Source organism: Microtus pennsylvanicus, chromosome 12, assembly GCF_037038515.1.
Source record: "Microtus pennsylvanicus isolate mMicPen1 chromosome 12, mMicPen1.hap1, whole genome shotgun sequence".
NCBI classification, from domain to species: domain Eukaryota; kingdom Metazoa; phylum Chordata; class Mammalia; order Rodentia; family Cricetidae; genus Microtus; species Microtus pennsylvanicus.
The window spans coordinates 70,327,415-70,345,000 of record NC_134590.1 but is presented as its reverse complement, the minus strand read 5'-3'; the positions used below and the strand labels follow the sequence as shown (position 1 = coordinate 70,345,000).

The window sequence follows — 17,586 nt, the reverse complement described above, 5'->3', positions numbered from 1 at the left end:
GATATTACACAAACCTGTACAAAATGCAGTCTGTGTCCTTAAATAATCAAGCAGTACTCCAGCTGGGGAAGCACAGATTGCGAGCTCAGAATCCTTCCTGATTGATGCCCAGCATCAAAGATATGAGCAATAGAAAGAACCCTAGCAGTGCAGACCCCAAACTTCACTTTGAGTCACGGGTTTTCATGGAATAGCCAATACACTCGGAAATGTGAACTTCCCTAACATCTATTATCTTGAATTAATAAAACGGGCCACATTGTGCTTGGTTTTTGTAAGACATAGGCAAGAACGCATTTGGGAGTGGCCCTCCTCATGCTCAAATCATTTACATCTGAGACAATAAAATGATTCGTGCTAGAATTCCAGAAGTATGAGAACTGTAACATGATCCGTTTGCCATCCTCTCTAATTCAGATACAACCAATAGGAAGATGAGACCAAAGCTCAGCTTTCCCCCCATCACAGTCTGATATCCCAACTGCAAAGCTCGAAGCTAGTCTGTGCACAGGAAGCCATCATCCTCTCATCTGCTCTGTTTCTCTGACCATTCTCCATCCATCACCAGTTACACTGAGAGCAGAAACTGAATACCATTCACATGTGAACTCATGAAGAGAAAACACTGAAATGTAGCAGACAGGTATTAGATAAAATGCTGACTGTGGCCATGATGGGTTCACCCACTGAAACCATCTACCTGAGCTAATGGGAGCTCACCAATACCAGCTGGACTGGGAAGAAGCAAGCATAGGACCAAACTAGTCCCTCTGAATGCGGGTGACAGTTGCATGACGGGGGCAGACTGAGGGGCCACTGGCAATGGCACCAGGATTTATCCCTACTGCTTGTGCTGGCTTTATATAGGGAAACCTATTCTCTTTAGAAGGATACCTTGCTCAGCTTAGATACAGTAGGGAGGGCCTTGAACCTTCCCCCAAAGCAATGTGCCTTACCCTCTCTGGGGAATGGATAGGGCTGGGGGAAAGTAAGTGGAGGGAATGGGAGAGGGGAGGGAGTGGGAATTGCTATGTATAATAAAAAATGATAGTTTGTTTTCTTTTTTAAAAAAACAAAAGAAAAAGAAACTGCTGACTGTGCAAGCCAACAGAGCTGGGTTGAAGTTCCACCTCCACCATCTGATGAGAGACCTTGGCAAAGTTAACCCTCACACTCAGCTTCCTCATCCGAAAACAAAAATCACAACTGTTTATTCCAGTAGTAGATCTAAGGCACAGACAAGGGTCCCAGCCAGTGTGGGGTCTTGGCTGGAGTGGATGGTTTTTCCTTCATGTCATCTTCCATCTCTGTTCAAAATAGTACTTGATTAGAAATTACACTGGAGAGACAATGAGGATTATAGGAACTCAAGAGTCTCATTCCTCTAAACAACTTACAACCGACTGTGCCAATCACCAAGTTAGCATCTTACAACTCTCAAGTTAGTCTACTGCTCCTGTTCTCAGTGATGGGGATGGACCCTGTAATCTTCCTCCTTTGGCAATCGGCACAATGTTAAGGTTGCATACATCTGATATTCCAGAATGAAGATGCTCGGGTACCTCACTGGCTTGTTCCTCCATCCAGCTGTGAGCCCTCCAATGCAGTTTGGAACGCAAGTTAGACAAGAGGCACTAATTCCACAAGAACATGTTCTGTTCCAGCCCTAAGTACAGGTACTTCTCTAAGTGTCTGCCATTACTGCATTTTCCAGTGATTTCTTTCTCTCGCTGATTAATCCCCTCTTACTCCTATGATTTTACAGCAATAATCGTCCATATTAAACTTGACCTGCTTTATTATCTTCTTGGTCTCTTCCTATTATCTTGGATAATAACAAAACTGACACTATGCTCAGAAAATGGTAATAACTGAGAAAAGGTAACTAAAATTCGCTATGTCAAGGCCACTAAAGCATACCAAGAAGATAAAGTTTTAAACTCCCTTTAATCATTTTAGAAGGTGACAGGGGTACAAAGCGACAGGAATCAGATGAGGGGAGGTTGATGCAGGACACTGGTCCTTTGAGGTCTTTTATAAGGTAGGGCTCTGCCCTCTAGTCGTAAAGTGACCGCAGTCACCAGGTGGACTCAGCAGTCAGGGGTCCGCATGGCTTTCACTCTTTGGTTCATGCTCCCTGCACAGATCCTAATATAGAAAGTTTCCGGGCTGCAAGAAGAGCTGGAAATGGGCCATCACCCATCAGCCCCCATTGTTCTCCCCAACAAGCTGTCTGTGGTCTGCGGAAATCTGCTCAGTCACAGACCAGTAGGCCCACAGAAATAGGCACGTCTAGTATCTGCTTCTGTGACCTCAGAGTAAATGGCTGGCCGAATGAAAAAGACATTTTTGGTTCTCTGGCCCAGGAGGGCACTCGTGACCAAAGAGAAGAGCTCAATTCTAGGGAAACATTTTAATTAAGAAAGCAGTCTGAACAGCACCGCCTCCTGCACTGCCTCCTCCTCCAACTGCCCTTGAAACGAAAACCTTCATATTTCAGTACAATCTACTAATTCTACACAGGTTCCCACTCTCTCCCATTGCAGCCTACCGGTTCTTCAGAAGGCACAGGGAAGTGTGACTGTGCCCTGCCCTGACTTGATTAAAGGATTCAACTAAAACATGTGTTGGGCATCTATGCCTCATTTTTCAGATGGAGGACAAGAATCCTTTTAAAAGTGTGCCCAAGACCACGTGTAATTTGGAAAAGGAGTACTTAACACTGCCTTCCCGCATTTCCTGACCAAGACATTATGATCCTTGGTGCCAACCTCAGTTCCGCACATTGAACTGTAGAAAAGTACCCATCTGCATTAATAATTTTTCCCTTAAAATGGTACTTTCCTATGTTTCTACCTACTAAGAAATAATAAAGGGCCCAAACTAAGCAGCACCCACAGGTGTTCATCAGTGGCCAGGATCCGCTCTGAGCATTATCATCATCAGGCCGCTTCGTGCCACGCACGCAGCTTTGAGTGCAACGATATGAACTGCGATGATACGGGTCGATCAAGACACGTGGTTAGTACAAGATGTGTGGGGCTGCTGCAGCCAGAACGTGGCCTACCATTTCACAGTAAAGCATTTTCACAAGCAAAAGACACTCCAAAATAATAAAAAACATACAGTATGCCAAATGCACAGTCCAGTGGCATAACTGTTTGTCAGTATCGAGTATAGAGCACTGCACACAACTCTCTGGGCTTTATGCATTGCATCAGCATCCTCACAAACACATGAGTGATGCATTGTGCCATGACTTGATGACAGCTATGTTGCCAAAGGGCAGCAGGACTTTTCGCAGCTCCATTATGACCTCAGAAGACCACCACCAATGGTGTGATCCATCACTGGCTGAAATACCGTGATGGAAAGAATGGCTTCCAATTTACAGCTCCGTTCACTCCAGCAGCCTAGATGGCACTGCAGTGAGTATCTCTCTTCTGTGGGACATGCATCTCTGTGTTTAAAGAACCAGAACCAATTTTCATAAAAACTAAATGCCCATGGTTGACTGCAAGAACAATTCATCCAAGGGACAATGGCATTAAGTCAGCTTTATGAGTGCAAACCTAAGACAGTGCACGGTCTCCAGTGACATTAACTAGGCCGAACAAGAGAGAATATAGTCTGTGGTCATGTAAACAAGCAGAGCAAACATTCACTTTTATTACTGCCTCTAAAACTCAAGCAATGGCCAAGCAAGAACCGCTGAGATCTTGCCTGGTTCTTCTAAAACCCTTATTCTCAGATCATTGATGTAAGGTGTGTCCCCCTCCCCAACCCTGTGTCCACGGGTCTGGACCTCTGCATCATGGTCTTGATTCACATTAGTTTCCTCAGCTGTTTGCCTCCTCTTCCACATTTCTGAAGAGAATATCATCATTGAAAAACACGGCACAATATGGAATATGATATAAACAGATGTTAATAACATAAACATATATCTTATACAAATCCATAGCCTCCTTTTTAATAAAGCTGAGATAGAGACATTTTTATGAAATTCCTGAACTATGGGAGACCTCAATAAGTTTCATACACAGAGGACATCACCCGGCATCAGCTTTTGGCTCTAGAGTTGGTGTGAGCATCCCTTCCAAGTCTGATGCCTGAATGAGAGCTGAGAACAGAGCTTCAGACAGACAAAATAGCTACTGGTGGACGTCATCAAATATCTTCATAGCTAGCAGTCCTTCATAGAAACTTAGGCTTTTGGCAAACATCCCTCCTGAAGGACATTTAAAAGTTTAAAAAAAGTTTGTAACTACTACAGGGGGCGTATTAAGGGCTATGCAGTCACAAGGCTAAGTGGCGGGTGGCAGGTGTCCAAGGGACTTGCTGTGACATCCCATAGCAATCATAAGGGGATGAAACCTAGTTCTCTTGAAAGTGCACAAAATCCAAAAATAATCCACTGATCCTATGACCACGTTGCACTTCTAAGTTACTACTAGTATTTGTCATTCATGGAACAGGGTCTTCTGTATTTGAGAAGAAGATCAAATTGTTCCTGTGTCCTTGAAAAAGTGACCCTTCAAGGTACCTGGAGGCTTACAACTCACCTGCCACAAGACAAGAAATGACCCCCATGAAAATTCAGGACAATTATTTTAAAAGAAACATGTTAAAATCTCCAGGAGAACACAATTAAATTTAACACAATTTAATGCAGATATTAATAAGAGGTCTTCTAGTAACTAGATACTAGAAAAGCTAAACAATATCTTAAAATGTAAGTAAGAAAAAATACACAATATGAGAACTCCACAGAGATTCTTGTGGCCTTTTCATCTCACCTTGTTCTCCACAGGGTCACATAAAACCTCACAGTCCATTCCAAAGACATCACCACCGAAATGATTTAGGAGGTCAGTTTGTATGTGCACCTCTGAAGTCTCCCTTCCGTGTCAGAGGCATCAAGCAAAATGAATTAAATCTGTCCCCAACGCTTTGTTCTGGAACTGTGTTCCCTTACCTGACCTGAAACTGTCCTCTGTGTAATTGCCCTCAGATTTTTCTATTTAAGTGAGTACACTGCATTTGTGATTCTAAATAACCCTCCCAGCCTCCAGGACATCCTCTAAGCAAAGAGCACAGGAAATCCACACTAAGTACCAAGAGTGAAAGGGTGATGTTGGGACAAAATGAACTGGAATCAACATAGGAAAATGCTCTGTAACCCAATGCATATAATAATTTCACTGTACATGTAAAGATTTCTTCCTGTTGTATGGCCTATTAGTTTTAACTTACCTTCTGAATGACCTCATTGATTGCTGGAGAATTTGGTGTATACAGTATTTTTCCATGTAATATAGGTTTTAGGAAAGACCATACCAGGGCACCATTTGGAGACTGTAGAATTTCCTGGTAAAGCTTCAAACAAAACGGTGCTGCCACAATTAGAAGAGGGAAGAAAGTATTAGGTGACCTAGGTTGATACAAAATATCCAGTTAAATCTGGAACTGACATACGCATCCACTATGCCTTAATTTTCAAAGAAAAGACTCAGATATGTTTTCATGACATAACTCTGAACTGGAGTAAGCTGGTAACACCCTCATGTTCTTAACTTAGCAGTCCTTGTCCCCTAAGAACGTCAAGACCCCACCTTCTAGGCTTCTGTCTGTCATACAGATGGCACAGATACTTACCAATGAGATTGGGATTATTTTCAACATGGTTTTAATCAAGGAAGTCTTACTTCAATAATCACAATATTGAGAATAGAAAGACCTTTTTAAAATGTAGTCCCCTTGACACGTTGCTCCTGAATTCTCTCTGATCATCCATACAAAACTACAACAACCAATACTTTTATTATATTAAGTCATTCTATGTTAACTCAAACAATTCCTTATGGTGGCTCTTACTATAAAACTAATTGATTTCAATAACAAGTCTACTTAAGTTGTATAAATCTGTAGGCAATTCATAATTGTAATGATTGGTAATTTATTATTCCAATTATAAACAATTATATCAGTATAATTCTTTGACCCCAAAAATGAGCCTTGACAGGGAAATGTTATCTTGTCCTTATGATTCACATAGGTATGATGAATACTGTTTGGATCACTGTGTTAATTTCATCGTTGCTAAATCTCGTGAACAAGGGATAAAGATCCTTTCATTGCAAATACAATAAAATTGATAAAAATTATCCCCTAAAATATAAGTTAACCATACACCTACATACTAATCCATGAAGCACTGACTAGAGAGGTTATTCTGTGTTTAACAGCTTGTTTTTAAATTGTAAGCTTAATTGAGATGGGAATAGTTCTCATCTTAGGAGTAATAATTTTACGTACGGTGCAAGAAACTTGATTCCAAGAATCATCAGTGATTTGAGAGCTGAGCAAACTCAGAGAAGTAATTTAATGTTCTCTGAGCTTCTGGCATGCCCTCTGGAAAGTGAAGCTTGTGGTGTTGTCTAACGGTTTCTGTGACGACCATTTGGGGGAAAAATGCAGAAAAAGAAGCAACAAAGATTGGTCTTCAGTGTAAACAAACTGACTGCAGAGATAAATGGATGAGATGATGGATGGATGGATGGATGGATGGATGGATGGATGGATGGATGGATGGACGGACGGATAGAAGTGTATATGAATGAAAGAGGAATAATCAGTCAAGATTCCCAAATGAAAAACAAAGAGAAAATGAGTATTAGAGGAAGAAGAACAAAACATATTAAAATTAACCATCATGTATGTCTTTACTACCAAATTACCCAAACATTTGACAGCTAGCTATACAAATTACTCAGCAGCTATGGAACACACTGGCTTACTGCCAGATGATCCCTAATGCTGTCATCAGCCTTGCCTACCCCAGAGCACCAAAGAGGCTGGGGTTTCAGGTGGGTCCAATGTTTGAGACTCTATTTCTTAAAGATCCAGGAGAGAGGATTAGTCTGTAACCACAGGCCCTGGGAGAGTCTATGAGGAACTATCAAGCCAGCACTCAGTGACCGGTGAAAATGAAGGAGAAATTTAATGCCAGCCAGCACGAGCCCCTAGCGGTCAGTCGAGGAAAAAGCTATTACCACACAGGCAGGCCCAGTTGCTACTGTATAAGCCAACCGACATAAGCGCAGGTGGTTCTTGTCTTACTTGAGTCATGAGGAATGTTGAACTTCTCTTTGTCATTCTCCAAGAGTTCGTTAACTCTGGGTAAACGAACGAACATGTTAGAGTTGATGAGGAAAGTCTCCTGGTCCTTACAAAGGAGCTTCATCACCGACTGGAAAGAAGCCAAAGATGAACTTCGGGCTTGGTGTCTCTGTGAAACCTGAGCACAAGAAAAGCCACCTCCAATTACAAGTGATTTCAAACTGTTTTCCCAGACTTCCGGAAGCATAGTTCCATCTTTGACGGGATATACAAGTGAAAGAATAGACTCTGCTTGAGTCTTTTCTGTTCTTAAGAAACCACTGAAATCATTATAATGATTTTATTTCTGGCAAATATATGTCGTAGAGGAGGAAAATCACACACACACACACGCACACAAACACACACACACCACATAACTCACACACACACACAGACACTCACATTTGTGTACTCACACATTCACACTTAAATTCACACACACATTCGCATACACTTAAACACACTATAACACTCTTATTCACACACATTCATGCATGCATGCCTTCCCTCACCCTCAGATTCACACACATTTACACATATACTCAGACCTTCACATTCAAACATACACTCAGATCCACACTCACATTTACACACCTTCTTGCTTGTCCAGCAATAAATTAGTCCATCAAATAATATCACCATTTCAGATAATGGATAGTCTTGGCATGTGTTCACACTGCTAAGTTAATACTGATTCTTGACAGCTCCCCCAAATTAGCCATGAACTGATGAGTTTACATGGACATACTGTTAGCAAGGTTTCTGGGTACATCACTATTTGACCCCTCCTGCGCCACTAACTCTCCTTATCGTGGTTGATTCCATCCCAGGCAGAAGGAATTCAAGCAAAGACAAATATCAAAGCACTAACCTAATTCAAGTCTGTGTTTGCATTAGGAGAAAATGATCTGTAATTTGTAAGCCAATTATTTATATGTAAATAAATGTTCTAAGGTTCTTGAAAGCAATTTGCTCTCAGAATAAGTTAAACAGGCCCTTGAAATCTCATCTGTGCTAATAATTGACTTCGAAGATTTTTTTACTTCATAGACAAAGCCTGAACTACCTTAGCCGCCTCCTTGGTGGGATGTGGATCAATAGCACTTCTCAATTTTCAGGTAATGCCAGGCCCTAGGATGGTGATGCTAGTTAGCTCCAGAGTCATTAAAACATGTTCTTGTCCGTATACACTGTGGTCTTATAAAATTATAGAGGTTGGAAGAAAATCCAAGGGAAAAAGGAACAAACACAAAGAGAACAAACTAGAACATTTCCCATCATGCGAGGATCAAACACACCTGTTGGAAGTCTGGCATGTCTAGCAAGGCGGTAATTTTAAATTTGTGAAGAAACTCGGGGAGCTGTTCCAGGGCATGCTGGGCTCTGGTAAGGATGGAGCTGAGGCTGGAAATGACATCCAACAGGGAGCTGAGCAAGCCATTTGCTTCAGAGGGTATCAGAGTCTTACAGGACAGCAAAAAGAAAAAAAACATGGAATAATCAATACTATTTCCAGTCTCACAAGCATCTTCTGAGCAGCGACAACTTTGTGTCTTGATTTTATCCTCTCTTGAACATCAAAGGTTTATTTTTTTATACTCTATAAAAATTCTGTGTTGGAGTAGATGTAACTATGTTTTTGCAGAGCACATTAAATTATAGCAGTATTGTTAAAATACAAACCAGCAACAAATGGTTAGAATTTGAATCACTTTCAAAATATTTCTTCTTATCTTGGAAATGACTAAGGTGGAAATTTGAGAAGAGGCTCAGAATAAAACAGTGTTTTTGTGTGACTCACGCTCCATCACACTGCTCCTAACACCCTGGGGCGCTGCATGAGCAAAGAGAAGCCTGGAGAGATGAAAGGATTCCTGGAGTCCACCCCTGAGAGCAGTTCAAGGCTGCAAATTAGACCAGTGCAAGTCCCCTCTGAGACCGACTTCTGCTCAGGTCACCTGACACACCACCCATCTCGCTCCTTGCTTGCATATCCCCCACAATGCAGACTCTGAAAACTGCTATCCTTTTCTGTCTTGATCATTTATGAAATGAAGATAAACTACATCTGCAATATTAGTTTTACAATTAAGTACTTTATGGCTGACCACAATAACTTAGCAGGCAGCCCCTCTGTCCACAGGTGGGAAACGTCAGAGGGATTCCCCTCCCTCTGAAGGTATTCTGCATCTTGAATTTTCAGCTTCCAGGCTGACGCGAGAAGCCCAATGGTCACTGCTTCTTAATGCTGTTCTCTGGAGTCTTGAGGCTCTACAGCTGCTTTGAGGCCAGGAGTCACAATTGCACACTCCCTGTTGTGCCTTGTTAGTGTGGACACTAACTCAGCACACTACCAAAGAAGAGACTGGGGAACAAAAGACCACGTGAGGCTTTTGGACGTTCCCTACCCCCACTTTTCTCCTTAGGGCTGTCATTCAGAGGAGACCCCTTGAAGCCACCGACTTGTGGTAGGAAGTAAATGGGACTCTGGCATGGGTGATGCTGACATAGTTGAGCCTGCTTCACCACAAGTTTCTGGGGTTCACTGAAGTGGTTTGACTCTCAGAAGCAGTGCATGTGCCTGTGTGCTATGGAATACCCTCACATCTCCAAACAATGTCACATATCGGTGACCACTCATCAAGTTGTGCATATGGAAGGGCCTGATAAAGGGAGCTATTGTTAATAATGGTAGTGTCACCTTTGCTGTGTCCCTGAAGATAAAATCCAATCTCATATATCTTTCTACAAAGAAATCCTGGCAAGTATGATGGCCCTTATCCAAGTACTTAGCTGTCCCTGAGAAGCACTATGTGGGCATGCTGGAGCAGGCACTACGTTGGGCTAATTAAACGTTGGATGAGGGGATAGGAGGAGCAAATAGAAAGCTAAGCTCCTTGGCATGTCAGCTAGAAGTGTCAATACACCAAGACCAGAATCTAAAGCATGGAGGCAAGTCTTGACTTTAAAGTACACTTATCATAAATATAGTATTTGTTCTTGGAGACTGTATATATATGGTTATAAGGGTATGGATGTGGGGAGGTAGATGAACATTTCCAGAGGTTTCCTGAAGTTCCAGAAGGGAAGAAGAACACAAATAGCTGGAAATGCAAATCTACTCTTTTCTGACCCAAGACGGTTGGCCCGAACATGGAACACCAGCAGCCATGTTGGCCTGCTGCAGATCTGAACTTTCTGATGGCATACGTGGCATATTGTCAGGAGTGAACAGTAGAACTTTAAGAAAGACATGGGCAAGGACAAGGAGAGAGGGTGCTGGGAATTTGCATGAAAGCTCATATGTGGAGATAAGGAAACCTTTCCAGAAATGGTGGCTAACAATAGGAAGCAAGTCTGGGAACTGGCGCTGGGCGGGTGGGAGCTGAGACCGGCACCAACTTCCGACTTGTTTGTCTTCTCTGAGGATGTTATGCTCGTGTTCTGTCAGCCTGTCCCAGCTTTGGGAAGGGCTGCTGTGGATCAGGTGAAGAGCTGGTATACGGAGGGGCACAGGGATGCTGTATTGTCTGCACCCCTCTCCGGCTTTCCACAGTGGCCCTGGTAGATCTAGATGCATCTAACAGACAGAACAGACACCACAGAACAGGCAATAAAGAAGGTGAGGGCCACAGCATGGTAGGCACATCTGCCTTGGCAGCTTAGGAAAGAACCAGGCTCAACCCTGCTTCCTCAGATACTCAGGATGCTGCCTCTTAGCAAGGAGAGAGATTTGACTATAGGGCCTCATGACATTTCTTTCTGGTGTCCCTCTCCTCACTACCATGTTGTGCCCAATGTTTCAAGGACCCTGACCCCATGGACACCTGACATGATCTTCTAGACGTCCATTTATTTGACAAAATCTCACTGAGATGCCACTCCCAACCCCATGTGACTGAGGCTGCCACAGAAGCCCTGATTGTTGGTCCCAAGCTGCAGCTAGTATTAGGACAATGGGTCATCCATAGATTTAAACAACCTGAAGGCCAAAAAAATGTATATATAGTATAGATACTTTTCTTATCAGTACTCCAAAGGGAATGCAGTAATAACAAGTATTTATATAGCATTTATTAGCTCTTGGGTATTATACATGCTGTAGAGAAATCATAGCATATAGAAAACATGCTAGCTGGTTTTGGGTTTTTTTTGTTTTTGTTTTTTTGTCAACTTGGCACAAACCAGACAAAGCTGGGAAGAGGAACCAAAATTGGAAAACAATGCTTCCATTAGATTGGCAAGTAGGCAAGCCTTCGGAGCATTTTATTAAGTAGTGATTTACGTGGGAGGGTTCAGTTCACTGTGGGCAGTACCAGTAGTCCTAGAAGCTGTAAGTAAACCAGGCTAAGCAAGCCACAGGGAGCAAGTCAAGAAGCAACACTTGTCCACGGCTTCTGCTTTAGTTCCTGTCTTGAGTTCCTTCAAGGATGAATTACGACATGAAAGTGTAAAGTGAAATCAACCCTTTCGTCCCTAAGTTGCTTCTGGTCGTGGCAGTGACCACAGCGACAGAAATCAGAGATGGAAGATTACACATAAGTTCTATACATCACACCCTTTTCTAGAAAAAAGGTATACCAAACACCCTTGGGTTTGAGGTCTGAGGGTGCAGACAAGACACAGCCAGTGTATGGTCAGCACAACCACAGGAGCAGCTACCCTGCAGGGCCCCACTCCCCCAAGGACTCCGCCCTTACTTTGTAAATGAAGTTCCTCAGGTTCAGGTTCTGGCCCATCATCACAAGCAGAGAGAACACTTGAGTCCCAGGCAGGCTGCAGAGCTCCCTTGTGGCGAACCAGGATTTCTCATTGTTGGGAAATGTCAACAGGAGATGAAGACTTTCCTCATCACACTTTCCAGACAAAGCCACAGTGAGGACACTGGAGAGAAACTGCGGAGGAGCGTGTGGATCAGAGGGAAGCAAGGCCAGCACAGATTAAGCTTCAAAACCCCCACCCCACCCCCACTTTCCCAAGAAAAAACAAACCCCTGGAAACTGCACACTGAAGACTCACAGACACAGTCCCTCTGTTAGCTTTTCATGACTGGGACAAAACGGCCCAGCAAACACCCAGAAGGAAGCAAGGCTTGTTTTGCTTCATGGTTAGAGGGGTCTTGCTGCACAGTCTACAAACCTGGTGAAAGCACCCCTTGGTGGGGTACACACTGGGGAACCAAGCTGATCACTTCATGGTGACCAGGAAATGAAGAGAAAGAAAGCTGGGCTGAGGCTCCCAATGTCCCCTTTAAGGGCATTAAGGTCTCAGTCCCTATAAACTAACTTCCTCCAGCTAGGAAGCCACCTCCTGAAGGGACCATGCATTGACAGCATGAGCCTTTGGGGGATCAACCTGGATCCAGAGCACTGCAGAGGCCAGCTCTCTGTTCCATTTCCAGCATTCTAAATGGAACCTTGTTGGAAATTGCGAGTCACTGTCTGTGCGTTCAGCTTGCCTTTGCTGGCGCACTGATAGCACTGGTGTGGAACCTTCCATCCCTCTCTCTCTCTCTGCAGGGCTCTGGAGCACCCACTGGTTATGCGGCGACCCTGAGGCCACCTGTCCCAAGCTCTTGGGCCTTCTCCGAGGAAACTTGTCCCAAGCTCTTGGGCCTTCTCCGAGGAAGCCGCTTCACTCCTCTCTGCTTTCAGTTTACTAGGTCTTTCCCTCTTCGTTGTCATCGTGTAGGAAACTGGCATTTTTAAACCAATTTTTGCCTCTCTTACTTCTTGGTTGAAAAAGGGATTTCCAAGCTTTCCATGGGTTCCCTAGCAAATAAAAGCATCCAAGCTCTGAAGGAGGCCCAGAAGACAGACTCTATCTGTTCATACGCCATTGGTATTCCATGACACAAGGACTCAGGGGCCTCCTCACTGAGGCTCCTCTTTCAGTCACTGAGCTTATAACAAAATTACAAAGAAAACAAAACACAAGCAACTAGACACCCTACTGCATGTTTATACTACCCTGGGTACAGCTGCTGAAACGTACCTAAGCTGACACTCATTGTGTGATCCCTAATCATGTGACCATAAGAAGCCTTGAAGTCAGGCAAATGGATGGAACTAGAAAACATCATTTTGAGTGAAGTAACCCACACCCAGAAAGATAATTATCACATGTACTCACTCATAAGTGGCTTTTAAACATAAAGCAAAGAAAACCAGCCCATAAATCACAATCCCAGAGAATCTAGACAACAATGAAGACCCTAAGAGGGACATACATAAATCTAATCTACATGGGAAGTAGAAAAAGACAAGATCTCCTGAGTAAATCGGGAGCATGGGGACCTTGGGATAGGGTTGAAGAAAAAGGGAGAGGTAGGGAGGGGAGCAGAGAAAAATGTAGAGCTCAATAAAAATCAATAAAATTTTTTTTAAAAAAAGAAGCCTTGCAGTCAAAGAAAGCTCACTTGGTGCTTCCATGCACTACAAACTCATTAAGAGACAGTACAGTCTATCAGTCAGGGATCCCCAGAGACTAAAAATAAGAGACAGAGACACAGAGAGGGGACTTCTTTTGGAAACCTGGATTGAGGAGCTGAAGAGACAGCTAGCCAGATAAAACACGCTCTGAACAAACATGAGGAAGGAAGTTTGTTCTTCAAACCCCAGTATCTAAATAGAACATAGCCATAATAGCCTACCTATAAGCCTAGAACCAGGAGGATGAGTGAGAGGGGGAGACTAGAGACAAGAAATCCCAAAACCAAGCTAGCTAGTCAGACTTGCTGAATCAGCAAGCTATGGTTTCCAAGAAAGATGTAGCCTCAATGAAGATGATAGAGAATGATGCCAATATTTCCCCATGACCTCCATTCACACATAAACTCACATACCTGTGTGTGCATGCACACACACACAAATTTGCATACACACATGCAAACACATGTGCAGTAAAAAAAAAAGAAGAAGAAACAGAGAGGAAGGGAAGGCAGGAAGACAGGAAGGAAGGAAGGCAGGAAGGCAGGCAAGATTTATTTTAGAGAAGTTGGCTCAGGCATTCTGGGGACTTGCTAGAACAATTTATGTAGTGGACCAGATGCTGAGCTCCCAAAGAGGAGCTCAAGTTTAAAAAGCACCCAAAGGCTGCACCCCCTTCTCTTCAGGGGACCTCAGCAGCTTTTTTCTTAAGGTCCTGAATGATTAGATGAGGCTTGTCATGTCAAGGAGAGGAATCCACCTTAAATAAAATCTGATTGTTTAATATTATTTTCATTAAAAAAAACCTACCCTGACAGGGACATTAGAATAATGTTAGCTTCACATGTAGCTAAGCAGAAGGCTTTTCTGTATAAGGCAGCTTCATAGCTATTTCCAGATGTGCATGGAAGTTCCCAGGGATCCCAGAGGGTGTGGTGTGGGCACTAACCAGGCATTCATTGCTACATTTGCACGGTTCTGTAAATTATCGGCTCCAGGCTAGAACTTTGCAGGGAGGTGGAGCTCATCCAGACACATGCCTTCAACTGCAAAGGAACTGCTCCCATCTCTGGGTGGGCTGGAACCCAAGCTGGTCCCATGAGAGTTATCCCATGCTTGCTGAGAGCCTCCGTCCCCACCACTCGGCAGTGTGACATTCAACGGTGCCAGCTCTTAGAACTGAGCTTTATTTCTTAGAATTTTCTCAAGGGTAAAACTGTTTGTCTTGAATTTTTGGGCACCTCACTTACCAAATAAAGAAGATCCCACCAAGACCCCACGACACCACCCAAGGGCAGGAGCTTCTGGTAGGTTGGTTGACACACCTTTGTGTGGTTTTCCACTTTTGCTATTTATCCTTGGTAAGTATTATTATGCCTGCTTTTCCGGTTGGAAGGCTGCCTGAATCAAGTAGCACAGGCGAGGAGTATAAAGCTAAGGAAACGCTGCTGCTTGCTTAGGAACATGCGCTGTTTCCATACAGTGTGCAGCAGGCTTTGCTGAGACCAGTTATCACTTCCCTCTCTCAAGGACAAAGACACTGCGTTTCTGACATGTTTAGCGCACGTCCATGTTTTAAGCGGAAATCTGCTGGAAGACCAGGGACCACTCGGGGCAGATAGATCCAGTCACATGGACATTTGTTCACTATAAACCTAACCTAGTGAAGATCCACACAAGAAGCACTCGCCATTGTCAGCAAGAGCTTGCACCCTAGGGGACATGGGTCAAGAGCAGAGCCGAGAACATGGCTCTGCTGTGGCCCCGCTAATAACTGTATGCACTGGGGTATGGATAAAATGTGAGCAGGAGGGAGAAGCCCTGCTCAGTCTTTTGGGGAGCAGCAAGGGCACACACATAGCAATGCAGCCACCGTAGAAATGGACCAGTGACTCTGCTGATCTGTGGTTTGAATGCTGTACTGGCTGGTTTCGGGTGTCAACTCGACAGAAGCTAGTCACCAGAGAGGAAAGAAGGAGCCTCAGCTGAGGAAATACTTCCATGAGATTCAGCTATAAGGCATCTTCTCAATTAGTGATGGGATGCTGGGCTTTGATGACAGGTGCCAATGTTCAAGAAAGGAGGGAACTGCCCACATGAACCCTGGCAAGGAAGGAAAAACAGCCAGGCATCAACTTGCCAGCCTGCCCTTGCCTCCTTCGGCACTTCTAGTACTATGGCTCACAGTGTTCTAATTCCATCTTCAATGTCCCCGCCCAGTCGTGTTTCCTGTGGTTGCCTGTCTCCATCACTGTGTGACATGTATGTCACAAGGCTTTCCATTGTCTTCATTTACACTGTCAGCATGGCATATTCAATGAGCTCTCCTAACAGAAGGTTGGCTCCTTAGAGCAATGCCTCTGAGGTACACCGTCTAACAACCATGCTTGATGCAAGGGACCATCTTGAGTGGACAAAAGGAAAAGCAAGCAAAGGGTTTTTGAAACATCCCAAGAGACCCAGCACTGAAAAAAAAAATGTACCTTGTAGGTCACCCACAGCTTGGAATGAGATCAAAGTGATGAATTTGTAAACTGACTAATTTGCAAACTGAGGCTATGGGGAAGAAAGCCAGGGACAAACAAAAGGAGACGGGACAACAGACAAAAAGTGGCCATCAACCTGAGGCTCTAGAAAAAAACAGAGCCCAACGTGTTACCTGCTAAGCAGCTGTGGACACGTGTGAAGTCCTGGACATGTGTACGTACGTGTTTGAACAATGAGAATGCGTTTGTTTAATCCCTGTCCAATTACCCGTGGATCCATCTATTTAGGTGACCACAGTCGTTTATGGCGATGCAGGGAAATGTACATAGATCGGAGCGGGGGAGGGGGGGGGGGAGCCTCCGTACTGCAATAGGCCCTGCATAATCCACTAGCTCGCTGCACAGTCCCTCCCACCATAGAACATCAGCGACACCTGGTGGCTGCTTGATTTTAAGCAGGCAGCAAGGCCGGAACTTCAGAAGATGTGAAAGACTACCGAACTGAGGTTATCCGGGACACTTTCGTGCAGGCACCTGTACACTGCTGCAAACATATTCCAGCCTCTGCCAGGGCTTCCTGTTAGATGCTCCACACTGCCATGTTCAATCCACAGCAGCCACGATTCCCACTGAACACTGCCTAGTTGAAGAAATGTCAGCGCTGCTCCGCTCTCCGTGGAGGGCCCCTCCCCCTTCATCCCCACATCTCCAGGGCATGTCGTATCCGATGAAATGCAGTTGATACTTTTATCGAAAATAGATATGGCCCTTCTTGTGATAAGTAACTTTGTGATACTAGAGTTGGCATTTTGGATTTCTAGCGTTTTATCTATTTCTTTCTTAATTTAGATTAACTGTTAATGAGTCTACTAACTACGCTTGCGTTTAGCCCCAATTAGTCGGAATTGACATGAAATTAAATTTATATGGGAGCCTGAGCGAATGTCAATTGAAGCATTCATGTGTTTAAAAAAAATCAGCTAAAGATTCAGGTAGCAAGGGGCCAACATGGTTGCCATCCGCTCCCATCTCCACCAATAAGCAATTCCCCTCCACCAATTTGGCAAGTTAAGAGATAAAAAACACAAGGCGTAAGGGCTTTAACTACTCCTCGTTCCATGTCCTTACCCAACCCTTCTCAGCCATGCCAGGGAAGCCTGAGCCCGGCACTGCTCATCCGCTATGACCACACAACATGACCAGAGGACACAGTGACTCTCCGCCATGGTAGATTATATATTTTTAAGTAGCTTTCTTTGGAGATTTGAGATTTATGACACGTTTGGAACCATACACAAACTTAATGGACTTCATGAATTAGGGTGAGAAATCACTAAAATGAATGCTGCCAGAAACCTCATCATTTCTGTCCCAAAGGAAGGCAATGTGACCAAGTTATATCACGAGGTGTTGACATCCGACAGGTCCCTGCCTGCTCTCATATGCTCCTCTGCTTTTAACTACATCATTTGTGCAGACATCCTTTCCCCCAGCCGTGGAACAGGGAG

At 44.0% G+C, this 17,586-nt stretch overlaps 1 protein-coding gene across 1 annotated transcript in view; it reads right to left on the bottom strand.

The window, feature by feature from the left end:
* Abca13 (ATP binding cassette subfamily A member 13) overlaps window positions 1-17,586 on the bottom strand; it is a 408,645-nt gene that overhangs the window by 290,523 nt on the left and 100,536 nt on the right. Inside the window, exons 25-28 of the mRNA XM_075943386.1 lie at window positions 11,865-12,059; window positions 8,463-8,627; window positions 7,123-7,300; window positions 5,257-5,396 (exon numbers count right to left, since the gene is read on the bottom strand). Coding sequence (XP_075799501.1) covers window positions 5,257-5,396; window positions 7,123-7,300; window positions 8,463-8,627; window positions 11,865-12,059 — 678 coding nt within the window. The remainder of the gene's footprint in view (window positions 1-5,256; window positions 5,397-7,122; window positions 7,301-8,462; window positions 8,628-11,864; window positions 12,060-17,586) is intronic.